General features: G+C 34.4%; 1 protein-coding gene and 1 long non-coding RNA gene across 2 annotated transcripts; one reads left to right on the top strand and one right to left on the bottom strand.

The window, feature by feature from the left end:
• The first annotated feature begins 3,543 nt into the window (after positions 1-3,543).
• Positions 3,544-4,677, top strand: LOC124452206. The gene has a single exon (XM_047002789.1). It carries the CDS (start codon positions 3,583-3,585, stop codon positions 4,675-4,677), a length of 1,095 nt encoding a protein of 364 aa, XP_046858745.1. The 5' UTR covers positions 3,544-3,582.
• Positions 4,678-20,251: 15,574 nt separating this feature from the next.
• On the bottom strand, positions 20,252-24,928 carry LOC124450306. The gene is made up of 4 exons (XR_006949932.1): positions 24,880-24,928; positions 23,801-23,910; positions 22,748-22,844; positions 20,252-20,335 (listed from the first exon to the last, which is right to left on the bottom strand). It is a non-coding gene; the product is annotated as an uncharacterized LOC124450306 (long non-coding RNA).
• Between the last annotated feature and the right edge of the window lie 2,930 nt (positions 24,929-27,858).

Below are 27,858 nucleotides of genomic sequence, written 5' to 3'. Positions count from 1 at the left end.
TAACCACCTTTACCTTTGTATGTAACAAAAGGATGTTTTTGACAATTGAGCCTCCTGACATATACATCTTTCATGTTTTGTAAAATCTTGTGTACTTGCTTTTACCCATTTATTCTTCATCGTTAATCACTAATCTACAGCTGTACACAACGTTCCTAGCACTCACGGTCAAATTGTCGTGAAATTCAATTAACTCGATCATTTTGAATGTTTAAAATGAATATCATCATGACGATAAGAAGGGAAAACAGGAAAGGACAAGAACAGCACCATTTTATTAACACTAAGATAGTTGTTGACAAAGTCAACTCCATCCACTAAAACTTCCTGATTCTCACGTCATGTAAATTCATGTGTTGACAAATGTACAACTATATCACGAAGAATACTATCGAACGATTTACGCGCGTGGAAAATTTGAGTTATCATATCAGCCGCTTTAGCTAACTAAACATATACTTTGTAAACACAACCGCAGTATTTGAGTTTTCTTATAGCGAATTCGAATATTCTATCGATTCTAAAATAATTCTCGTCTACGATGCCAAATGATCAAATCGTACCTCCAGTGCCCACGTACAGGAGTCTTATATTGTGATATCATTGGTAATTAAAGAGAGCAGATTGAGTAAATGTATTATAACAAGAAGTCGAGTAGTAATTATCCTTTCTAAAGCCAAGTTCTTATTATTTCACCAAATTACAATCATTCTAAAATAAGTTTTATGAACAAAGCAAACGGTCGTTAAACCAACCTATAGGTGGAAAATTGAACGTGAGCAACCCTCGTAGAATGTTTGCTTTGAGCTTGTGATTAAACTAAATTCAAATTTGAATTCAGAACTATTCACTCTCGTCAAATGTTGTCAGTAGTTGACGTATAACTCCAATACGCATTTTACTGCAAGGTCGGTAGCAGAGTTTGAATTGATCCTAACAAAAGAATAGCCAACACGACAAGAATGATGGCCAAAACACCAGCCACAATAGATTATATGATAATACATAACGTGAGAGAAAAGTTTTACTTGGTGGTTAATCTGTTTATTATCTTTACAAATGAAAACTTTTATGCTAATATTGTTGGTGCGCCTTCCATCATCACAATGAATTATTCCAAACACACAAGCCGAGTTCTTTTAAAATATCTCACAAATAAATACGTGCATATAATGCAAAGGCAAACCATTTGCCAGATTTGAATCTTATAGAAACTTACAAGCAGAACTATAAATCGTTTGATAAAAGCACTAAATGATGTTGAACTTTTAAATCCTGAAAAATGGATGGAGAATAGCAAACAAAGCCATGTTTTGTTGTTCTGGACCACACCATTATTTTTATATTTCTAAAAATTTATTTTTTAAATTTTGTCAAAGTTATGATTAAGAATCCTGAACATTAAATTTTAATTTGCTTATTTTTCAAAAGTCAATCTTGTGATTTTACACATCTCTTCAAATTTGAAAGTTATAAACCCACAAAAGATCCTTTTCTATCGGGGCAACATTTTGTACAACAAACCCTGCAGTTTTTTACACAGTACGTGTTATAAGTCACATATAACGTAAATTTTACAAACTGCATGTTGTTTGTCATAAATTTTCCTTTTTATAAAGTACGTGTTGTTATAGTTAAAAATACCTATTTATCAAACAATTTCCATAAACGGCAGATAACTTACATCCATTTGTAAATACCAATGTACCATTGCTGTAAACTCCAGATCCCACTTTAGTAGACGCTACAACACGAACAAAGTACTTTGCCTCTGCTTTTAAATAGTTTATTTCAAAACGCTGTTCCTCGGTGGTATAGTTCATTGAACAAGTTTTATTCTCCAAATGTGTAACACAAACAGTGTTACTGACTATCTTCCGTTTCTTTTGTTCTTATGAGGTGGCTCCCACGTGACGGATAACGAAGTACGCACGGGGACAATGTTAACATTTAAAGGTGGACCATCGGGAACTGAACAAAAATGAAAAACGCATTTTTAAAGATTTATGTAAAACGGTAAACTTTAAAAAGAAATCCTAGCCAGTGTACTCTATCATTGCTAATTTTAATTAAAGGCAGTAAAGAAAACATGATTGATACAAGTGCCGACCAGCACACGATTTGAGCTTTCAAGATTCGTCCACGACAAAGTGTTTCTTTCTTATAGCACCATCAATGCAAATACAGCCGTAATGAATGCGCATAAAATAATATTAGCTCACCATCTTCAGCAGTTCTAAAACTAGCTGTAGTTGATCTACCAAAGCTTTCAGAGTTGCCAGCGGTTACATTTATCACATACCTTTGTAAGGGAAAAGATTCTCTAATTTGTAAGGTTTGAGTAGAGTTGCCTTCCAAATTTTCTTAAAAATAAAACAGTATCCTTCAGCACTATTAATCGAACTTTAGTCAGATATTTCAGGAGATTTGTGCAAGTTTCACACCAGTGTTTTGGGATCTTTCCAGGATATCTTGATGTATCTTGATGAGACTTTTTGCAGTATTATGTGTTGGTTTGTCTGGGAGCAAGTCTGTGTGTTAACAAAAAGTACAAAATTTTACCCGACGTAGCCTTTATATTAACTCAGTATTCTGTTTTTCTCCATTAACAAGTGTTAAACTGAACTGTTGAAAAATCTTGTTTAAATAAAGCTTTCAACAGAGAAAATAAGTAACACTGCAGCCTTTAGGCAAAATCTTGTTTAATACGCATTTTACAGCACGATAGCAGTATTTGAATTGATCCTAACAAAAGAAAGCTAATACGACAAAATAATGATCAAAACAGCAGCTACAACCGCACCATCAATAGCTCCAGAATTTCGACCATTTATAAGATAAAATTAATGACGAAGACGAACGTAAAAGACTTAAAAGTGCAGAGGGTGGACAAAAAGCAGCCCAACCATAAATGACACATGATTACTTAAAGATATCAACAGATTACTTTATATTACATAACGAGAAAAAACTGTTTTACTTGAGGTTCATTTTCATAATCTTTAGAAATAAAGCTTATACATTATATTTGCCGTTGTGTGTTCCATCTTAACTATAACCAAAGAAACACATGTGAAGCAGTTTTAGAATATCTCATTAATAAAAGCGTACGTATTATGCAACGGCAAGCAAAACCTTTTGCCAGATTTGAGCCTTATGAAAAACTCATAAGCAGGAATTGAAATCGCTTGATAAAAAAAAACAAAAAACTGAAAACCCCAAAATTATGTTGAACTTTTAAATGCTGCAAAATGAATAGAATGTATAATCAACGAAGCCCATCAAAAGCCTGACATGTTTTTCCATACCAAAATTATGATTACAACATTATTCTTGCTATTTCACATTATTTATTTTTTATTGCATTGTCAAAATAATAATTAACGATTGTAGTATAGTTAAGCAAACTATTAGTATTTCGTACGTCATACTACGTATATTATAATTAAGTAATGATCTGTATATAAGTAACATGACTAAGCAATAAAAGGGAGAAATCTCACATTATTACATCTGGCGACAAAGATTATTAAGGGACGAAGAAATAAGATTTGATCCTGACAAAGATACTACATTTCCAACATGACAGCTTTGCCTAGCTTCCCGACATTCAACCTAGAAGAACCAGACCTTAGAAAATCTTGGGGAAAATACGTATCAAGATTGGAGAATTTGTTGTTGGCAATGAACATCACAAACGCCGCAAGAAAGAAGGCGATGCTCCTGCACTATGTCGGTGAAGAAGTTAATGAGATATTCGAAACTCTAGAAATTGACGAGCCAGATAGAGAAGAAGATGTATTTAGAAAAGCGGAGAAAGCGTTACGAAATTACTTCACTCCACAGAAGAATATAGAATTCGAAGTTTATAAGTTTCGTCAAGCGAAACAACTCCCAGGAGAAAACATATCAGCGTACTATACGAGATTGAAACAATTGGCCAAATCCTGCGAATTTCATGAACAAAGCAAAGAGATAAAAACTCAGATCATACAAAATGGTTCATCTTCAAAATTGTGGAGAAAAGCGTTAGCAGACCCCGAAATAACGATGGAGAAATTAATACAAATGGGAAAAACAATGGAGATGTCAAAAACACAAGCAGAAGGCATCGAAAGCACGAATCGAATTTGGCATAAAAGAAAGCAGTTCAAGACGCCCACGGAAAAAACCTCAAATGCTTTCGAATACTCATCGAAGATCAAATGCAAATTTTGTGCTTGTGAACATCGTCCAGGGAAAACAAGTTGCCCGGCATATGGAAAGAAATGTCGACAATGTTTAAAGTGGAACCATTTTAAAGTTTGTTGCTATGAGAATCGAAGAGGCAAAGAGCTGATGCAAGACAATTATCAAAGTTCTCGCGCTGAGTCTACAAAGCGAAACGGACAGATAAAACGTAATCAAGTAAGACCTCGTCAAGTGAATGCGGTGCAAGAAATAACGTCCGAATCAAGTATGGAAGATGAATATGTATTTTCAACGTTGACGGCGCAGCAAAAGCTCCCGAAATTTAAAGTTAAGATTAATGGTACTCCTGTGTCAGTCATGGCAGATACCGGTTCCAGCGTAAACCTCTTGGATGAAGTGAATTTTAACAAATTGAAGAAAAAGCCAATATTGCAGGAAGCAAATGAGAAAATCTTTCCTTATGGGTCGAAAAAACAACTCAATTAAGGGAAAATGTCAGTGTGTGGTCGAAACCGATAAACTATATGGGTGGGAGACATTTTTTGTTGTTAATGGGAATACGGGTTGCTTGATAAGCTGGAAAAGTTCTCAAAAATTGGGCCTGGTACAAATAGTTGCATCCATAGAAGGAACTACAAAGTCTAAACAGGAACCCGTTAAAGAAAAGGCACAAGAAAAAGTGAGAGATATCAAAGTGGAAGAGCTAATTAACAAATATCAAGAAGTCTTTCAAGGACTGGGAAAATTGAAGGGTTTCAAGTTCATCTACACGTAGATAAGGACGTACAACCTATGGCACAAACTCATCGTCGGGTGCCGTTTCATGTGAGAAAAGACTTGGAGAAACAGTTAAAACGAGACGAAGAACGCGGAGTCATAGAGAAAACGGATGGACCAACACCTTGGGTTTCACCAGTCGTGGTCGTACCAAAACAAAAAGGGGAGGTCCGAGTTTGTATAGATATGCGACAAGTAAACAAAGCAATAAAGAGAGAACGACACTTGACTCCGACGATTAGTGAAATCATAAGTGATCTAAATGGTGCTGTATGGTTTAGCAAATTGGATTTAAATCAAGGCTATAACCAGTTAGAGCTCGATGCAGAATCAAGATATTTGACAACCTTCTCAACACACATTGGTCAACGGAGATTTCGACGTTTGAATTTTGGAATAAACTGTGCTGCAGAGATATTCCAAAATGCCATCAGAGAAACGTTGAATGGACTGAGAGGCGTGATTAATATCAGTGATGACATTATGGTGTTTGGCGTAGACGAGAAAGATCACGATGCAAATTTGAACGCGGTATTACAACGAATTAAAGATCGAGGACTAACTCTTAAGAAAGAGAAATGTCAGTTTAAGAAAAGAAATTTAATATTCCAAGGGTATGTGTTCTCAGAGAATGGTATTGTGCCGGATCCCAATAAAGTGAGAGCAATTAAGGAATGCACAAATCCTAAAGATGTAGGAGAAGTACGAAGTTTGTTAGGCATGACCAATTTTTGCTGTCGATTTATTACACATTACGCCACAATTACGGAGCCGTTACGTCGACTTATCAAGAAAGATGCCCCGTTCGTGTGGACAAGAGAACAAGAAGACACAATGAAAGCCCTACGGAAAGCATTAACAGATGGGCCAGAAAGTGCGTATTTCGATCCGGATAGTGATACGGATTTTTCACAGATGCTAGTCCAGTTGGTATTGCAGCAGTCTTGGCGCAGAGGAAAAAGGGAGGAGAAAAAAGGAAAATAATTGCTTACGCTAGTAAATCACTAACTACCACAGAGAAAAATTATTCTCACTTGGAAAGAGAAGCTTTAGCCATAGTATGGGCCTGCGAACACTTTCATTTATATTTGTTTGGAGGAAAGTTCACCATCGTCACTGATCACAAGCCGCTAGTGAAAATATATACAAATCCATCACCAAAGCCATCTGCGAGATTAGAACGATGGGCTTCGCGATTGCAACCATATGATTTTGAAATCTGTTTTCAACCTGGAACTGAAAATCCTGCAGATTTCCTCTCACGTCATCCCTTATCTGATGAGAAACTAAACAACCGGCAAGAGAAAGTAGCAGAAGAATTTGTTAATTACGTTACACAGAACTCGCTTCAAAAAACAATCTGCAGGAAAGATCTGGAAGAAGCTACAAGAGAAGACATTACTCTTCGAGCAGTAATTCAAGCCATTGAAACAGGTAGATGGTTTGAGAGTTCAAAGATGGTAGGAGTAAATCAAGCAGAATTCAGTTCATATGAGAAACTTAAAGATGAACTTTGCATATCTTTGGGTATAATTCTACGAAAACATCAAATAATCATACCAGAAAGTTTACGAGAGAAAGTAGTGAACATTGCTCATGAAGGTCATATGGGAATGTCCAAAACGAAAGCGTTATTATGTGAAAAGGTATGGTTTCCACGTATAGATGAGTTAGTTAATGAAAAAGTTAAATCGTGTTTAGCCTGTCAGATTACAACTCCAGTCAGTGAAAAGGAACCATTGAAAATGTCAGAGTTGCCAAGATCTCCTTGGAAAGAACTAAGTATGGACTTTGGTGTAGGTCCTACAGGCACAGGTGAATATTTGTTTGTTTTGTATGATGATTTTTCCAGACATCCCATTGTAGAAGTAATCCGATCAACGTCCGCAAAGACTGTTATACCCTGTTTGGATAAGATTCTTTCGGAGTTCGGGCTACAAGATACGATACGTTCAGACAATGGACCGCGCCATTCAATAGCAAGGAATTTTACGAGTTTTCAAAGTATTTGGGATTTAAACACAGAAAAGTTACTCCCGCCAGCGAGCCAACGGGAAGTGGAAAGATTTATGCGTACTATCAAAAGACAATAAAGGCTGCGATAATGGAAGGAAAAATTGGAAGCAGAAATCCACAGGTTCCTGCGAAATTATCGTGCACACCTCATAGTTCGACCAAAATCTCTCCATCTATGGCTTTATTCGGTCGACCAATGAAAGTACGTTTACCTGAAGAACCATTTTATGAAGATACAGAGGAAAGAATTCGAGTACAGGATGAAAGAGCAAAATTGAAGATGAAATTACATGCAGACAATAACAGGAACGTAAAGACAAGTGACATTAAAGTAGGTGATATGGTGTTAGTAAAGAAAGATACGACCACTAATAAACAACAAACACCCTATGATGGTAAGCCATGTGAAGTCGTGGAAAGAAAAGGTTCAATGGTAACAGCGAAGAAAGATAGAATGTTGCTTACTCGTAATTCGTCATTTTTCAAGAAGATCGAAAATGGAAAAGTCTAGAAGAACCCATTGAGGAAAGTATAAAGGAAAAAGAACGGCGGTATCCTTTGCGTACAAGAAAAGCCCCTATTCGATACGGACAAGTTGAAATTTAATTTAGAGATAAAAGTTATTTAGCTATAAAAGAAACAATTAATATTTTCATAAACGAACTTATAGATACAAAATACAAAAAAATTATATTTAATTAGTTTGGGGAGAGGTGTAGTATAGTTATTAAGCAAACTATTAGTATTTCGTACGTCATACTACGTATATTATAATTAAGTAATGATCTGTATAAGTAACATGACTAGCAATAAAAGGGAGAAATCTCACAATATTACAACGATCATGAACATTATTTTCAAATATTTTCAACAGGCACTCTTTTTATTTTTACACATCTCTGCAAATTTGAAAAGTTATAAACGCAAAAGATCCTTTCCTATTGGAACCATTTTTTTGTTCACAACCCTGCAGTTTTTACACTTTGCACTTGGTGTTTTATTATACATTACGTGTTATTATAGTCACACATAACGTGTAAATGTTTAACAAACTACATGTTGCTTTTTCATAATATACTTTTGCTTTTACAGAGTACGTGTTCTTAGTTAAAAATAACGTGTTCTTTATCTCACGTTACGTGTAGTTTGTTACACAGCATTTGTAAATTGTAAACGTTGGATGAAATTTGAAATTACATGAAATTTTATACAAGTGAATTGGAAGTTTTCGAAAGATTTTGAATTCAAGTTCGTGTAGTCCTAATTAATCCTAAATGGCTTAACCATTCACTATTTATATATGGTATACTTTAGGTTTTGAACGCAAAGAATTAGAGTAAAGATATACAAAATCCCCGAGTCAGTGGTTATATATAACTTCTTCTGTACCATAAAACATAATCTCTATTCATTGTCAAGATATTTTAGGAATTTGGCTTAAGTAAGCTCTGCAAAGATCTTGAAGTATTACACTTTGAAATCAAACACGAACCTGAAGATACCTGCTTTTGAGCAATTGCTGCCACCGGACTCCAATCAGTGGAATAATAATCACCCTAAAAATAATAAAGATTTATATTTAAGTAAAAAATGTTGTTAACAATGCAGATAAAAGGTTTTGAAATGATCTCACCTGATCATTAATAAAGATACGCTGATATATTCTGTAGTTAGTGCCATGCTTCATTGGGCCATCATAATAATAGATCGCAGTTTTTTTGTCTTTTGCTAGGCTTGTGTTTTCGCTATCACCGCATGAACTCGGACTTAAAATTTCTGTGAGACATTACAGCGGCAATATAAGATTGGTTGTACGGAGGACATGGCCTCAGAATAAGTCACTAAGTCAATGTTTTGAAGTTAGAAGACAATGACTCTCTTCTTTGCCATATTCCATTGCGACTACGTAGAAATATCTGTAAAATGGAAGGCAAAACAAATTGAAAAAATACATGCATAACCTCTGCATTCGTCTATGATTGAAAAGTATGTTATGTATCCGCAATCATCAAAGCTTTTCTCAGACAGATATTTAGACTTCCTAATCCTTCATGTAACCAACTGTCCCATACTTAGCCTATAACTCGAAAAAACTCAAAAAATACTTTTAAGTTCCATGCAGCTTGTAATAATTTACACTAAAATACAAACCGAAATTCCAAAGTTGGATTTTGCAATAAATAAGTCAATGTATTTCCAATTTGGTTCGTTTGCAGTTCAGGTGCAACTAAAATTGACACTCGAATAACTTTATCTGTTTAATTTCATCTTTACATAAACGATATATAACTTACATCCATTTGTAAGTACCCATGTATTATTGCTGTAAATTCCATATTCCACTTTTGCACACGCTAAAACACCAACATAATACTTTGTTTCTGCTTTTAAATAGTTTATTTCCAAACGCTGTTCCTTGGTGGTATAGTTCATTGAATACGTTTTATCCTCTAATTGTGTAATAAACAGTATAACTGATCTTTCCATTTCTATTGTTCTTATCAGGTGGTTGCCACGTGACTGATAACGATGAACTGCTGATGGCGACAATTTTAACATTTAAAGGAAGACCTTCGGGAAATGAACATAAAATAAAATACAAATATTTTAAAGATTTATGTAAAACAGTAAAAAGTTAAAACACAACAAAAGAAAAACATGATTGACACAATTGTCGACAAGCAAATAATTTTAGTTTTCAAAATTAGTCCGCAACAATAACACCATGTCAATGCAATAACATCAAAAATGAATGAACAAAAACTGATATGAACTCACCATCTTCAGCAGTTCTAAATTTTGCTGTAGTTGATCTACCAAAGCCTGCAGAGTTGCCAGCGGTTCCATTAACGACATACGTTGTGTAAGGGACAAGATTCATTATGTTGTATGGTTTAATGTCAGCCTTCTCCCAAGTTTTATTAAAAACAATGACAGTATCATTCAACAAAATCAATCGATATCTTGTCAGAGGATTCGAGATGTTTGTACCAAGTTTAACACCAGATTTTTGGGGATGTTTCCATGATATCTCGAGGTACGTCGATGCAACTTTAGTTGCAATAAGATCTGTTGGTTTGTCTGGGAGTAAGTCTGTGATAAAAGAAAAACTACAAAATGAATCATACATGTAGCCCTTATACTAAATCAGTGTTCTAATTATTTCTGTTTTCGCCAATAACAAATGTTTAACTTAACTGTTGAAAAGTCTTTTAAATTAAGTTATTTCAAAGGAGAAAGCAACTAACGCTACAGTCTTCATGCAAAATCTGTTAAATTTTGTCAATTGAGACGTGTTTAATTAATTCTCAGAGCAAGCAAGTTTTTGTAATGAGTAATTTAGTCCTTACAGAGAAAACTTCACCTGCATAACTTTTCATTTCTTACCTCCACCACAAATTTCAATTCAAACATGGTCTACCAACAAACTTCAATGGAAAGATTCGTAAAACTTTGGATTTTATGCCATCAGAGAACTTTTCTATAGCTGCATCATTGTAACCATTTTTGTTTCCTTGATAAATCTGAAATTAACCAAGAAAAAAATTATTTGCATTATAGAGCAAGGTTAGAGAAAGCCAGGTTTTGTTAACGTAGTCCAGAGGAGAGTAGTTTATGTCTTGCCTTAATATCTCCTTAAACCCACAAATCTCATATTTAATATTGACAGTGACATTTATTGCTCTTTCACAGAACTACAATAACCAAGACAAACAACACCTATACAAACATCTATATAAACAGCAAAATTAACTTGGTTTATGAGTTAATCCCTATCTTTAAATTTCTTAAAATTACCTTTTGTGATTTTTCAGAGTTCCAGTTAACACCGTCAATGTTTGTAAGCAAGTGATATTCAGTTATAAAGCTTGAACTTGAACTGTCTCCAAAGATTGCGATAACGTTAACTGTATAAAGACTTGGGAAATTCAGTTGAAGATAACGATTGACATCTGCAGCAGAAGCACAAAATGAACTACCACTGGATATTCTTGCTTTAGCAGCACTGCGACTCTTTGGGACAGCCATAAACCAAGAATCTGGAATTTTCTGCATTTTCAATAGAGGATTATCACAAACATGACCTTAAATAGAAAAGGATTTTGTTGAAATGCATTACAACATTAGAACTGGTTTGATTTGATAGAGAGCAATGATGCAATCTCCATTCACCAAAAATCGCAAAATTAAATATCGTTTTCTGAAGAAAGAGAAAGAAAAGAGCACAAGTAGTATTGGAGGAATACAACTGATTTTGCATGCTTTATTAAATAAGGTTAAATTCCAGTTGGAATCAAGCCAGCTATGAAAGGAACCGTAAGTATCTTATCTAATAACAGCAATACCGTAGCGATTTAAATTTCCTAAAGAGTGAACATCAATCATTGTGCAGAGCAATGACAATTGGACATTTTTGAAGCACGAAATGAACTAGCAAGAATGAAAATCATTCAAAATGCTAAGAACACACTGGAAACATTAACAAATGTAGCTAAAGCATGTCAGCTGCATGGAAAGTTCAAAGACGCAATTAAAAGGCTACAAAACACAGTGTAAGCATTTCCAAAGTAGTTAAAGCATGTCAACCACATGTAAAGTTCAACGACGCAATCAAAAGGCTACAAAACACAGTGTAAAACATCTCAAAAGTAGCTAAAGCATGTCAACTGCATGTAAAGTTCAACGACGCATCAAAAGGCTACAAAACACAGTGTAAACATTCCAAAGTAGCTAAAGCATGTCAACTGCATGTAAAGTTCAACGACGCAATCAAAAGGCTAAAACACAATGTAAACAATCCCAAATGTAGCTAAAGCATGTCAACTGCATGTAAAGTTCAACGACGCAATCAAAAAGGCTACAAAACACAGTAAACATTCCCAAAAGTAGCTAAAGCATGTCAACTGCATGTAAAGTTCAACGACGCAATCAAAAAGGCTAAAAACACAATGTAAACATTTCCAAAAGTAGTTAAAGCATGTCAACCACATGTATAGTTCAACATCGCAATTAAAAAGGCTACAAAACACAGGATGATTTTAAACATGAGAAACGACATAGATCACCTGTTGCATTTTAGATGGAAGCCACTAAACTGAGACGTAAAAACAATAAAAACAAAATCAGAAGTCGTGTTTACATTATTCAAAGAAATGGAGACAAAAACTACTCAATGATCTCTTTACATATAAGAATGAGGTGAAAAACTACAAACTTCGGAACATTTCAAATACTTATTGTCTACCACCACCGCGCGTACAAATATCGTACAAAAAAGTTACATGTAGGAGGGAGCATAACTCTGGAATTATGTTCCTAAGGAAACTAGAGACCTGTTTGATAAAAGGCCAAATTAAGGTGGACATTCGTTTTTCCAACTGCAAATGGTAGACATCTCCAATCGCTAAACTTGGGAACGCTACGAAGATCCGATTCGGTTTGAAGCAAAAAAGGGCAAGGTCACATTCTCGTCATCCACAAAACAAGAAATCAAACCACATTCACTGTTTCTGTTTTGAAAAAAACAACGAGCTATTACTAAGCACTCACTTTTGATTTTAAAACATTATATACTCATTGTATACTCCAATCTTGTTCTTCATCGTGACCTGATGTTGAAATTTGACTATATACTCCAGTCTAGTGTCTTCATCAGGAGGATCTAATACTAAAACTCGAGTCCCTATATACCCAGTATAGTGTCTTCTACAGAAGTGATCTAATATTAACACTTGAGTCCCAATATACCCAGTCTAATGTTTTCATCAGGAGTGATCTGATGGTGAAACTTGAGTCCTTATATACTCCTGTCTGGTGTCTTCATCAGGAGTGATGTACTCGCGTCTTTATATTCTCCAGTCAAGCCTCTTCATAAGGTAGTATCCTTATGTTTCATTTTGAGTTGTCCCACTTTCCGAGATGTTATTAAAAGAAAACTGTGAGAAAATAATGTTAAAACAAACCTCTCACGTTCGCCTTTTCTTGACTTCTTCCTATCCATGTCATTGACTTACGTTCAATCACACCAACGTACCACTCATCAATTGACGGCTGAAACGAAAACCGTATAAAACACGATCAAATATGGAACGCAGCACTACATATCCCCATGTAATCCTCAAAAAAATATCGAAATTGCAAAACAACAACTTTATCCTTCAGCAATCCTTTGTGTACACAATAGTATGAATACAACGGCTATTTTACTGCAATACTGCAAGTAAGGAATTACTATAAAATATCCTGCCATTTACTTGTACAATATGCAAGCTAACCTTGACCAGCACAAAACCCAGTCCTAACCAAGGCAATGTCTTTATGGCAGGGTATGGTATAATTGTACCACGGAAACATTCAAGCAGTAATTTAATATGATTGGTTGGTACAATATACAATATGATTTTTATACACTAGGTGACTATATGATTGGTTGATACACTAGGTGACTATATGATTGGTTGATACACTAGTGACTATATGATTGGTTGATACACTAGAGTGACTATATGATTGTTGATATTATGGTGATTATATGATTGGTTGATACACTATGGTGACTATATGATTGGTTGATACACTAGTGCTATATGATTGGTTGATACATTATGGTGACTATATGATTGGGTGATACACTATGGTGACTATAAGGATGATTGGTTGATACACTAGGGTGACTATATGATTGGTTGATACACTAGGGGACTATATGATTGGTTGATACACTAGAGTGACTATATATAATTGATACATTATGGTGACTATATGATTGGTTGATACACATGGTGACTATATGATTGGTTGATACACTATGGTGATTATATGATTGGTTGACACACTATGATGACTATACCTGGAGAGTTATGTTTCCACGTGGTAAGATTCTCACACGAATCGCATTCAGCCTTCCGGACACGTGATCCTGTAAACGCGTTTTAAAGCTGTAGAAATCAGTCAGTCGACAAAAAATCTCAAAATGCATCTTTTTTTCACGAGCCTCGACGACACTGACTCCACTTCATCGGAAAAATTGATTTCTTGTTCCTATGGAAAACAAAACAGCAACTGATTCACGACAAGCAATAATTTTGAGACGATCATGCACTAACTAAGGCTTTAAAGTAAATTATTTGAAGTCAGGAGTACCATTGCATGTGTGTAGATGTAGATCGTCTACGTTATGGAAATCTTGAGAAGGATTGTTGTTGTTGATGTTGACTGATGTTTCGACAACCTAAGCGGTAGTCATCTTAAGAGTGAAGCGTACAGCGAAGGTTGTCGATACTCTGGTTAATTGATGACAGTCAACACCAACACCAACAGAACTTCTCAGACCTTCACTAAACCTGGACGATCTTCATCTTTAAACATTTAACGATACTTTAAACTAACATCAGCAAAGCTACATTTATCTTGACATACTTTCACTGGCACATATCGAGCTTTACGTAGCAAACGCTGTTCTAACGTGGTTAGAAGAGCTTGATTTGAAAGATTTTTTGCTTACGATTGCCATTACAACAAAACTCACCGCATCAATTAACTCGCTGAAATGAAAGAATAATCTTGTATCCCTATCACAACACTGAATGAGGCCATAGCTGTCTTTGAAAGACGAAACAAACCCTAACAAGGAACAAAAAATCATGTATTTAATCACATTACACCACGAACAATGTCTACATAGATCTTTAAGAAGGAAACGAATTCAGGCCGATTCTGTGCACTATAGTTATACATCGACATTCATAAAATAAAATGCCAATGCCAATGCCCATGGAGCACAATGTTAGCGTTGTCGAAAATAAAACATCTCCCAACAAAATATGAGAGATTGAAGACAGTAAAATACTTGGATAAACCTTTATATTCAACGATACATTGTGAAATTTTGAATGCTTCGAGAGCAAGTATAACTTTTAGGAGGTACAGTTTGAGGGGGTTAAATTTCGTGACGGGGGATAAAATACTCATAGATGAGGAGGGAAAAGTTCAAACAAAACTCCAAGCAATTAACATTTGCCATCACAGTGATAAATCTAAACAATTTCCCGCAAAACTTGGAGAAATGGCTTCCTCAACGACGCAGTCAAACACTAGCACATGTAAATGAAAATTAAAACTTACTCTTTCTCTGACATTGCATCCATTGCTGCCCACTTCCTTTGATGAGATTAATTTCCGTTGCTCTTCTTTAAAGAATCACGCCGATCTGCACGAAAAGAAGAGAAATGTATCGCTTGACTGAGTGGCTAAAAGATGGAAGTATGCTTTATATTCCAGATATCACGGGAAAAATTGTTAATTTCTTTTCATTGTATGGACATTTTGCTATGTCCAACTGGAAACACTCAAAGGAAAACTACAGTTTGAAAGCTTGGTTATTCTGTAAGGTACAAACACGTTTGGTATTTTCTTCAAATGTTCAGACATCCACGTTAAGCCAGACACCAGAACATTTAATGAACTTAAACTGATCTAACTTTATTTATACTAGATATCTCTATCAGTTCTGAACAGTTCTTACTGTAAAGATCATCACTATTGATCCAGTGTTACTACAGAAAGAGACCTAAACTAAACTAACTTTCTTTAGACTATATCTCTATCAGTTCTAAACTTTTCTTTCTAATGATCCAGTAAAGATCATATCTTATTGATCCAGTGTTACTACTCAAGGAAACCTAAACTAAATTAACTTTATTTTTACTAAATATCTCTATCAGTCCTAAACATTTCTTTCTTATGATCCTGTTAAGATCATATCTTGTTGATCCAGTGCTACCAATGAAACAAACCTAAACTAAACCAATTTTATTTATGTTAGATATCTCTATCCGTTCTAAACTCTTCTTCCTAAAGATCCAGTAAGGATAAGCTCTTATTGATGCAGTGTTACTACAGAAGAAACCTAAACTAAACTAACTTAGTAATTTAATATTTATATTTTGAACGATTCCCGCCTGGTTTATCGATCGTAACTTCATCTATATATACTAGATAACTAAATAAGTTTTAAACTATTCTTCCCCTAGATCAACAAAATCATCTCTCATTGATCTTGCACATGTTGAAATAATACCAACAGTTACAACAAACCATATTTACCTGTAGCAATTTTAAAACCAACAACATCCCCAGTCAAGACGGTGAACTCCCCCAAGACATCTTTCTCCCAATATGGCAGCTGTGAACTACCATCGCTTGTGTTGTACAATATCACACCATTTAACGGTTCCTGTCTTTTGTCCGACAATGTACTTTCTCGATGGTGCCTTGAAATGTGTCTTTGCTAACATCATCAAACTTCACTGTAACTTCTGGTAGACGCCCACTGAGACTGCAACTTTTACCCTGTGAGCATGTGATTGACATAAAAACAGACGGGGGGAGGGGGTAGAGAATGTCCAACATTGAGCAATGGCTACATAATACATAACTAACGTACATATCTATTTTGTACAACAAACTGGACATCATCTCCTATCAACAAATCACCAATATCCCCAAGAAATTCACTGTAGTGGAAAAATATTTAAAAGAAAAATATAGTATAAAACTTCAGTAGACTTTCTGCGCGAATTGCAATAAGATATACAGAAATATTTTCTTTGTTTCTAAGAACCTTTCTCGATTTATCTAAGTAAAATGCGAGACTTAACAAGGAGGAAAAGGCAAGTCTTTAATTTTCACCTTGATCAAGCGAAAGGTTTAAGCCCGGGAGCATTATTACATGTTGGTGCGTACGGAGATGTAGCGTCGTAATAAATGGCCAAGTTTTTACAAACAAATTTTACGAATATTACATGTTTGTGCTTACGTAGATGTAGCGTCGTAATAATTGGCCAAGTTTTTACAAACAAACTTTACGAATGTTACATGTTGGTGCGTACGTAGATGTAGCGTCGTAATAATTGGCCAAGTTTTTACAAACAAACTTTACGAATGTTACATGTTTGTGCGTACGTAGATGTAGCGCCGTAATAATTGGCCAAGTTTTTACAAAACAAATTTTACGAATGTTACATGTTTGTGCATACGTAGATGTAGCGTCGTAATAATTGGCTAAGTTTTTACAAAGCAAACTTTACGAATGTTACATCTTTGTGCATACGTAGATGTAGCTTCGTAATAATTGGCCAAGTTTTTACAAACAAATTTTACGAATGTTACATGTTTGTACGTACGTAGATGTAGCGTCGTAATAATTGGCCAAGTTTTTACAAACAAACTTTACGAATGTTACATGTTTGTGCGTACGTAGATGTAGCGTCGTAATGATTGGCCAAGTTTTTACAAACAAACTTTACGAATGTTACATGTTTGTACGTACGTAGATGTAGGTCGTAATAATTGGCCAAAGTTTTACAAACAAATTTTACGAATGTTACATCTTTGTGCATACGTAGATGTAGCCGTAATAATTCCAAGTTTTACAAAACAAATTTTACGAATGTTACATGTTTGTGCATACGTAGATGTAGTCGTAATAATTGGCAAGTTTTACAAAACAAACTTTACGAATGTTACATGTTTGTGCGTACGGAGATGTAGCGTCGTAATAATTACAAAGTTTTACAAACAAATTTTACGAATTTCCAAACATAAACTTGTTGCTGTCGTCAGCTATCACAAAATACGTCAGTTGAGTCACGTGAATCGTTTGCAGACCGAAAATTTAATCCTACGTAAAATGCCAATCAGAAGTCATCGTAAAATAAATTACAAATGATCAAATCGTATACATAAGTGAAATAACTGATAGAACTCATTTGTATTGAACAATAAATTATCAATATTGATCTACAGTTAGCAACTATAACGGCCCAAACACAAACCTCGTTCACTTTATCAGCCCTGTCGATGAAGCCAACGATTCCTTGAGCGAGCACACAATTCCTTGAACGTAAACAGGAGGCGAAGCTTCGAGCAGCATAACTCCACGGCACAGCATTGTCCATTTTAGAGTTTTATGAACTGTAGCAGTGCATCAAACAAACAACAATTTGGACATGGCTCGTAATTGACATGGTTCGTGTAAATAATAAACGTTCATGTTATAGCGTTAACCAAAGCGTTTTCCTGTGTAAGGTAGCATATCAAAACGTAGAAATAAGGAGAAAGACTTCACCAAAATAGAAAGAACATTCTTAAGACTGCGCCACAGAATAGATACATACAGAACCGCCACTCGATGTCGGAACCTTTGATGTTCGTTCCCAGCATCCGGCAACTTTACACGGCGGCCATGTCCAGCCAGATAAATGCAGCCAGATCGTATATAATATATAGTTCTACGGATGGGTTTTGGCAAATAAACCCAAATATTTTTTAGATTGGCCATTTTTTGATATTTTTTTGTGTGGATACAGTTAACACATTAAGCTCTCAACAATTTATCATTAATTCGACGTCCGTTTTGATAAATGAAGGTTTATTCGGAATATTTACAAAGTAGATATGTATCTGACGAGATGCGTACTCGGTATATGGTTTGTCGTCAGTTTTAATTTTATCATATAAGAATTCTGCAGAGAATCTTGAAGACATTTGTTCTAACATTTGAAATCTCGGTCGTGGCTGAAACAAGTGACAAATCAAATTATCCTCCAGTTAAGTTTATATATTGCAAACAACGTTTGGCAGGACATTCGAATCACCAAAATTGTCACCCAGGTGTTTTAAACTATCAGAAGCGATGCTGCATGGCCACTATGAAAGTCATCTGATGCCAAAATATTTTGTATTCATCACAGTTGTGACTCGTGAAGCTTGAATGACTTTTTGAGCAAGTTGGAACAGCAGCAGCATGTTGGCCTCCACCAATAAAGTGCTTGAATAGCAATTTGTAAAACATATGCCATATGATCCTCATGACTTAACTTTGTTATTTCTGTTTTTAAATTCAATCAGGAGATTATTTATATATTTGACATGAATGCTTATTGATGATGTGAGAAGTGAACAAGCCCTGAATGCTTTGTGAATTGGATTGGTGTTGGCTTAGCAGTTTCCCTGTCAAATGTTTTAAAAAGTTTTCTGGTGTATCTGTGTTTCACCTTTTGGTAAACATTTTACTGTGTAAAGTATTACGATTTAAATAACGGCATTAAGAGTAACTATAACTGGTTTTTGTCAGAATAAGTTCTGTTTGTGACATGATTACTTACAATAAAAATTTTAATTTACTGAATGAAGTTTATGGATTTTAGCAAAAATTAAATTTTCAAGCCCTTTGTTGCAATAATTTCTCTCTGCTGGTTGATCAATGCGGTGAATCAAACATAATTCTAATCATTTTTCACATACAATTGTTGATCACAACTCACAAGTGAAGTTTAACCAAAGAGGTAAGCTGTAGGTGCTTGACAATATGTTTGACATAATGGTAAAGTTGTTAATTTAATTGTAACAATTTATCAATAACTTCATTCTTTAAAAAATTGTAATTTCATATATTGTTTATTAAAAATAAGACAACAAAAAACATCTTTATTTGCAAGTTAATACAAATTTGACAGACATGATAGCCACAGGAACTCAATATACAATTACAAATAAAAACTTTCAATTACAATTATGCAGACAAGCTACGTTGCAAAAAAACTCCGATTCAAGAATCAAATATAAATTAGTTTAGTCCAAATTTTATACCAATAACGTCTTCATCTGAAGAACGTTCTTTACGCACAGTAGGTCGTTTTATCGCTTCTATCCGACCATTCTAATAGGAAACTCTTTACTAGAAAATACAGAAATGGAATCACACTAAATATATTTATTACTTTTGTCCTAAATTATAAATTTTGGGCAACTGCCGTTCAATATAAGAGACGTTCTAAACATGGATCTCGCATACAGTTCAAGGCAAGAAACTATAAAACCCGTAAAATTATATTTGAAGAACGTATTTTACAACAAAAACTGTTTCTCACTTCATATGCTTGGTATCCTATCCGATGGCATTAAAAATTTTGTCCATAAGTGAATTTAAATTCGTCAAATTTTCGAAAAACAACTTTTCATAACATTAATCTATATACATTCTGACCAGTTTATCTGGCTGGATTAATGGCGGACGCAAAAAGATGCACTTAAGAACTGGGTACGTAGGGGACAGATTTTTCGCTGAGTGGCGGTTCTGTATGTATCTATTCTGTGACTGCGCACTCATTGCTTAACCATAATGTAATGCACGCGATGAAGCACGTGATACAATCTAGAGCGCTGCTGACGCTATAGCAAAGAATAGAATACCTTTTGTTTCCATGATGTAAAAAGACACAGTATCACCTTTGTAGATGTGAGACTTTGATAAAACATCAGCTTGATGATATGGAAGAAAAAACAATTCCTGAAAAAAAAGAGCAACGGTTCGAATCATAAAAATCCTCCCCCTGACCGTGCAGACCTGTATTATGCAATGATCTTAAACTCCACCCCCTGACAGTGCAAACCTGTATTATACATTCATTTTAAACTCCACCCCTACAGCAGACCTGTATTATGCAATGATCTTAAACTCTACCCCCTGACCATGCAGACCTGTATATTGCAATTATCTTAAATTCCACCCCTGACAGTGCATAGCTGTATCGTGCAATGATCTTAAACTCCACCCTGACAGTGCATACATGTATCATGCAATGATCTTAAATTCATCTCATCTGATCTAATCCTAATCCCATATTGCACTATATTTTTACTTATCAAAGGCGAGAATACAGTGGCGCTATAATAGCCTCTGATAATTGTGGAGGTGGGGAGGGTAGTGAATGTTTATGTAGGTATGCATGTCAAAAGCCTAAAAATTAATTTAATACGGCAAATATTCATAACAAGCTTTCTATGGTGTGAGGGAAATGATCAAAACCAAAGAAGGAAATAAGGGCGAAAACCTGTTTTAAAAAAGATGAAGTAAATGTCAATAATTTGCAGGCAGTAATCTACACTTTCCCTTATCGTCACGTCACTAACTTTCTTGCCTGTGTCAATTTTGAGATTTTTGCCCAAAGCAACTATTTTGCCCACTGGTGTGTTCTGTATTTTTTGCCCAATAGATAAATGTTCTATAGAAGATGTTGAGTAAAAAGTTTGATACTTTTTATATTTTACATTAATTCTTGTCTCTAAACCCCACCCCAAAAATTGACTTAGGTATAAAAGTTAGCAACGAATGCATAAAAATGGAAGAAGTTCAAACAGTACTTACTCCGTTCACTTATAACTAACGCGACCACATCGGACTCGCCATTGCGAAATAACTGCTAAAAAATAATGATGAAACTTTCTTCAAAAACGACATCACAAACATTCAAAGTACAATAAAACAACAGCCATACACAACTCAAAAAATTCATACACGACCATTAACAACGAGTAATTTTAAGGCAATTTGCATAATGAATAGTGTTGTAGCAATTACGATAACTGGGGAGGTGAACATCCATATATATTCCACATATGCATGTCCTGCCGTATTGAGTTCAATTGTGTTACGCATAAAGACGTGCATAGATGAATTTGTTATCTACCCACCCTCCCATCCCTTAATTAACGCGTTTGCTTCGCCATTCACTATTACATTTTCCCAGCTAATTGATCACGATGAAAATCACCTGTTTGGGGTAGCTGTTTCTCGACAACCTCGCCTCAACTTCCACTTTACCAATAACTCTGTCCTCGCTCTTTTCCTACAATGGAAACATAGTGGACGATTCACCAAAAGACGATTTCTCAATTTCTCGTAAAACTTTGTAAACCAAACCAGGATGAACGTACATACATGCCAAGCGTCAAAAGTACACAAGGTGTCAAGGTCACTTGCTTCAAATGTAACTGAGCCTTGTTCCAATTTCACCACTCGACTTGCAATTGGTTTACCCTTACGAGAATCTGATGTCACTTCAAACTCCTCACTGTCTAAACAAAAAAAAGATTTAATCAACTATCAATATCAATTGAAATGTTTTTTACACTTCAGATTATAGCCCTGAGCAGTGGCCTTTGCAGTAGCAGTAGAGACAATGGGATAGGCGGCGTGGGACGGATGGGTGAAAGATTACAGTGTGAAATTCCCAACAAGTCAATGATCAGTGGTTTGTTCTGACTAGGTAAATAAACAAAAGTTCTGTTTCATTCTACCCACAATAAAACAAAGACTATACATGAGTTTGAAAAGTTGTTTTATAACTAACAGTAACTTTTGGACACACTTTTTTTGCGGACAGAGTCCTTCAGAATACCCATCACATTCACATTAAAAAGACCAGTGCAAGTTGGAATAGCAAAGAACACCCTCATACAACATCGTGAAGGCACGTGAATGCCGCGTGTTGATAACATGAACTGTGGTGGGATTCAGATGGTGGAGATCAAATTTTAAAAGTATACCAACAAAGGCAAGCCCTGGAATCTCCATAGAAATCTCATTCCTTGAGGATGAGCTTCCCTCTCCCAATATGTCGTAAAGTGTCCACCACTGATTGTGGTAGAGAGTGAAAAGTCATATGAGGAAACCCAATGAATTACATGACAAAGAAGGCTTTTCAAATAATGACTGATGAAACAAATGCTCTGAATAACTGGATAAGCCCACAAAAAGAGCTTGTTCCCCTTATTAAATAGCAGAAAGGCAACAAGCCTAAAACTTGAATAATATTGTATCAACATTTCAAAAAAGCAATTTAATACTAATGGTGTAGTTGCACACATAACAAGAAATATAAAAGTCATTGATGGGTGGAAATAAGCAAAATTTACAAACCACCAAGTTCCAGTTCACTTGAATGTCCTTTGTACTGACTGTAATGAAAGAACACTCGAAGATCCTGTTCAGCACACTCAATAAAGCCATAACTTTGCTGCAAAAAAAACATACTAAATGTTATAGAAGAAAGACTGAATGTGCTTTTAGAGGAAATGAACTTAGGGAATACATATCAATAACATTATGGAAGATGTCATTAATACACATGTTGATGTGAAAGCACTCATTGCCTGTCAAATGTAGTTCAATACAGTCAAATATAGATGAATGTATTCAAATGTACATGAATGTATTCAAATGTGGTTAAATGTATTCAAATGTAGATGAATGTATTCAAATGTAATTGAATGTACACAAAAGTAGATGAATGTATTCAAATTTAGATGAATGTATACAAATGTGGTTGAATGAATTCAAATGTGGTTTAATGTCCTCAAACAGGGTGCAAATTAATATTACACAAATGGGCACGCAAATTTCAGTTGAAGGTATTTTCACCATCTTAAGTCAAAATTGATACAATATCTGTCATGTTGGATTAAAGTTCCTATGTCCAATAATGGGACTTGATATCATTAGAATTATTTTAAAACATAGATTACTGGGAAACAGTCTGAATGCAAGTTTCAATAGAAAGCTTTTCAAATTGACCAGAACAAAAATAAGACACCAAACAGTGCAAAACGGTCATAGCTTCCTCTACAAGGGCTATTGAAATCAAAAACATTTTTGGCAAACTTTTAGATATCATGCAAATACACTTTTAGATGAACAAAGTGACATATTTTCGTATATTAAGAAACAAGATTTTGGTCATAGATAAATTTTACTTCTTCAATGTACATCTTATTTTTATTCTGCAGGAAACTTACTTACAAAATAAACACCTTTGTAAAACAGCAGAATCTGCAGCAAACTTGCATTTGTCAATGTCACATAATAATCCATGAAAAACTTTCAAAAAGTCGAGAAGCATTTTTGCAGAAATTTGGGTCCTGACCAGTGCATAAAACTCCATACTAAACTGACTTTGAATTGTAAAATAACTACACAAAGTTTTTAATGACACCTGTTTCCCTGTGTCTTACATGAACACCATTTGAAAGGTAATGGTCACGGATACCTTAGTCCTGAGACCCATTTGTTCGCATGGAATGTTTCTAAGTAGTAAAAAAACATTATAGAATGTTTCTAAGTAGTAATCAAACGTTATAGAATGTTTCTAATTAGTTGGAAAACATTATACAATGTTTCTAAGTAGTAATCAAACGTTATAGAACGATTCTAATTAGTTGGAAAACATTATACAATGTTTCTAAGTAGTAAGAAAACGTCATAGAATGTTTCTAATTTGTAAGAAAACATTATAGAAAGTTTCTAATTAGTAAGAAAACATTATAGAAGGTTTCTAATTATTAGAATAACATTATAGAATGCTTTTAACTAGTAAGAAAACATTATAGAATGTTTCTAATTAGTAGAAAACATTATAGAATGTTTCTAATTAGTAGGAAAACATTATAGAATGTTTCTATTTAGTAAGAAAACATTATAGAATGTTTCTAATTAGTAAGAAAACATTATAGAATGTTTCTAAGTAGTAAGCAAACGTTATAGAATGTTTCTAATTAGTTGGAAAACATTATACAATGTTTCTAGGTAGTAAGAAAACGTCCTAGAATGTTTCTAAGTTGTAAGAAAACATTATAAAACGTTTCTAATTAGTAGGAAACATTATAGAATGTTTCTAATTAGTAAGAAAACATTATAGAATGTTTCTAATTAGTAAGAAAACATTATAGAATGTTTCTAATTAGTAGGAAAACATTATAGAGTGTTTCTAATTAGTTAGAAAACATTATGGAATGTTTCTAGTAGGAAAACATTATAGAATGTTTCTAATTAGTAAGAAAACATCATAGAATGTTTTTAAGTAGTAAGAAAACGTTATAGAATGTTTATAATTACTAGGAAAACATTATAGAATGCTCCTAATTAGTAGGAAAACATTTTAGAATGTTTCTGAGTAGTAAGAAAACGCTATAGAATATTTCTAATTAGTAAGAAAACATTAACAGCAAAATGAAATGTAAATAAATTTTTCATAAACAAAAAACAGTAGGAAGTACCTTCCACGAGTCTGTTGCCATGTTTGATTCACCAAAAAGTGAATTCTATTTGTTACAAAGGCTGTCAGCAGTTTGAATGATAACTTTTCGCAAAATAATATATATGGTATATGTATAAAAATTCTCCTCTCAATTTTCCTAATTCACCGAATAATATAATCCATTTGCCGCACAAAAACAGGAGGCACAAACCTGTGAATAGAAGATTTTTCTGTGTAAGCTATGAATTGCCAATATGAAAGTTTCCTTAACATGGGCTGTGCGAGATGATATGGACTTGGCGGCTTTCTATAGAATTTGAATTGGTGTTTCTCATCTTTTCTGCTTTGCAGACATTTAGTCCTAGCAAATAACCAGAAAACAGTAATTTAACACATTTCTTCAAATATATCATTTGCTCATCATCTAATAACATGGGACATTCAATTACATGTTTTGACTTATCAATAGTGCTGTAGAATATTTATCATCAAGAGCAGCAGTTAACAATAGTAGCACAACATTTATATACATATTTTGTACACTGTCGCGATTGCAACAGACAAATGTGCAACAGTTTATACCTGTTACAACACACTATCTGTTGCACAACATATACATTTATTTATTTAAATGTCTTCTTATCCAAATGATTCAAACTTTTCTTGAATTGAATGCACATTAATGCGACTTGAATATTCCCAATTGTTAAGCAGTATAAATAAATGTCATTGTCTACTGGAGCTCTTGATTCTTCCTTCAAGTTAATGAATATTCTACTGTTCTACTGTTAAGTAAAATATCATAATTGAATGTTCAATCTTCTTTAATGATGAGCGAATGTGTAATAGCATAACACAGGAGTAACAAGAGACAAATCCCACAAAATACTTTACAATAGTGAATAGTACAGAATGAAACTGCACTGGATTCCTTGTGATAAGGGTTTTAATTTTATATACAGCATTATAGCTATTGTAATTATACAAAAGATCAATCTACACTAAGACTGGAACATAAAAGGACTTAAGTTTCGACAACAAATCAATTTTCACAAGACACTAACCACCAGACAAAAAACATGTTCAAACTTTCAACATGAATCAAATCAGATAAAGGCGACTCATAATTTCGAAGTCAAACATACAATTATCATGTGCATATAAATCAGACAAAAGACACGCATTTATCTGTATCTTTAAAAGAGTCGAGGCACATCTAAAGTTTTTTTTCAATTTGGACATTCAATTCTGAGATTCACTTCTTGAAGACATGAAATATGAAACGAAAAATTTTTCATCAAAATATCAAATTGCTTGTCAGTCTTTGTTTCTTAATTTATTTCAATAATGATCATTTAAAAAAACTGTAACGTATAGTTTTAATTAAATTGGATGCCGCAAAAGCAAAAACAAAAGGAAGAATACGAATAGCACACGAATACAGACAAGGAGAATATTTTGCCGTCTGCAAGCTTTGTCAATCGGCTTTGTCTCAAAACATGGTGAGCAATTATTTTAAATTTCAAAAGGTCAAATTAACGCAAACGAAGTACAAGGTGAACAAAAATGCAATGAAATATTTAAGAACTGACAATTAATATTGAAAATGAATTCAATATCTTTTTGATGACAAAATTTCGTCCGTAACCACAACACAATCCAAATTTTACAATCCGCCATATTTCATGACATCAGTGAACCAGTGAACTCAATATTTATACAACTTGAATGAAAGCTGAAGCCAAAATTGAAACCAGTTGGGTAATTCCGCCTCGTGATTTGTACATCTTGTAAAATCTTGTGTCATTGATTCTAAGGCATTTCTTCTTTTCCGTTAATCACCAATCTAAGCCGAAGCACAACGTTAACTAGCATTTGCAATCAAATCACGACACTTGGTAAGAGCTACCGTTGTACATCAAAATATCAAATTGCTTGTCAGTCTTTGTTTCTTAATTTATTTCAATAATGGTCATTTTGAAAAACTGTAACGTATAGTTTTAATCAAATTGGATGCCGCAAAGCAAAACAAAAGGAAGAGTACGAATAGCACACAAACAAATACAGGCAAGGAGAATATTTTGCCGTCTGCTGAGTCTTTGTTAATCTGCTTGTCTCAAAACATGGTGACTATTGATTGTCAATTTAAAAGGTCAACTAAACGCCAACAGAGTAGCTACAAAGTGAACAAAATGTAATGAAATATTTAAGAACTGACAATTGATATTGAAAAGGAAATCAATACCTTTTGAGGACAAAATTTCGTCCGTAACCACAACACTATCCAAATTTTACAATCCGCTATATTACATGACATCAATGAAGTCCATAGATATAATAGGACTAGATTGCTGACGAGCCGCCATATTGCGTAACATCCATGATAAAAAGAAGATGGCGTGGTAACCGGGCAAAAAACATAGAGTCACTATAGGGCAATTGATGTTTTTCGCAATTTACTTCTTCTCATTGTTTTCAAACTCTTCCGATGAAGTCTTATTGGAAACAAATCCTATTTCAAGTGTTTTAAACCATATTGGACAGTTATAATTGAAATACGGGTGAAATTTTCGCTTTCGAAATATTGTGTAAATTGGTCGTTTGGTTGTCTCAAGTCGTTTGTCCACTAAGAGAAACAGATTTTTTCAGCTTTAACTCCCATACTGATTTGTTGCGCATCGGAATATGTCATATTGACAATTTACAGAAAGATTGGGGAATCAATCTGAATATTTTTGACAAAAAGACTTATTCGAGAAAGCACCCCACTGTACTCGTACTGGTATGTGAGATATGTGAGATTCAAACACGGTTTAGAAAGGCCATCCAACTTTGAATGAATGAAAAGAGGAGCAAAGAGGTACATAACACTGCAGCACTATTATCTACTGACAAGATCTTAGTGAAGCTATTAAAGTTAGTAAACTTAACTGAAGGAAACTTATCTCATCTCAAGTAATTGTATCCAAGAGCATTGGCTATACTGATGAGATCTTAC

This window comes from Xenia sp. Carnegie-2017, unplaced genomic scaffold (genome assembly GCF_021976095.1).
Source record: "Xenia sp. Carnegie-2017 unplaced genomic scaffold, XeniaSp_v1 HiC_scaffold_24, whole genome shotgun sequence".
In the NCBI taxonomy this organism is placed as follows: domain Eukaryota; kingdom Metazoa; phylum Cnidaria; class Anthozoa; order Malacalcyonacea; family Xeniidae; genus Xenia; species Xenia sp. Carnegie-2017.
The sequence above is the reverse complement of the archived record's forward strand: the minus strand, read 5'-3'. Positions and strand labels throughout refer to the sequence as shown.

Coding starts and splice junctions, on each gene's coding strand:
- LOC124452206 (XM_047002789.1), top strand. CDS start 3,583: ATGACAGCTTTGCCTAGCTTCCCGACATTCAACCTAGAAGAACCAGAC.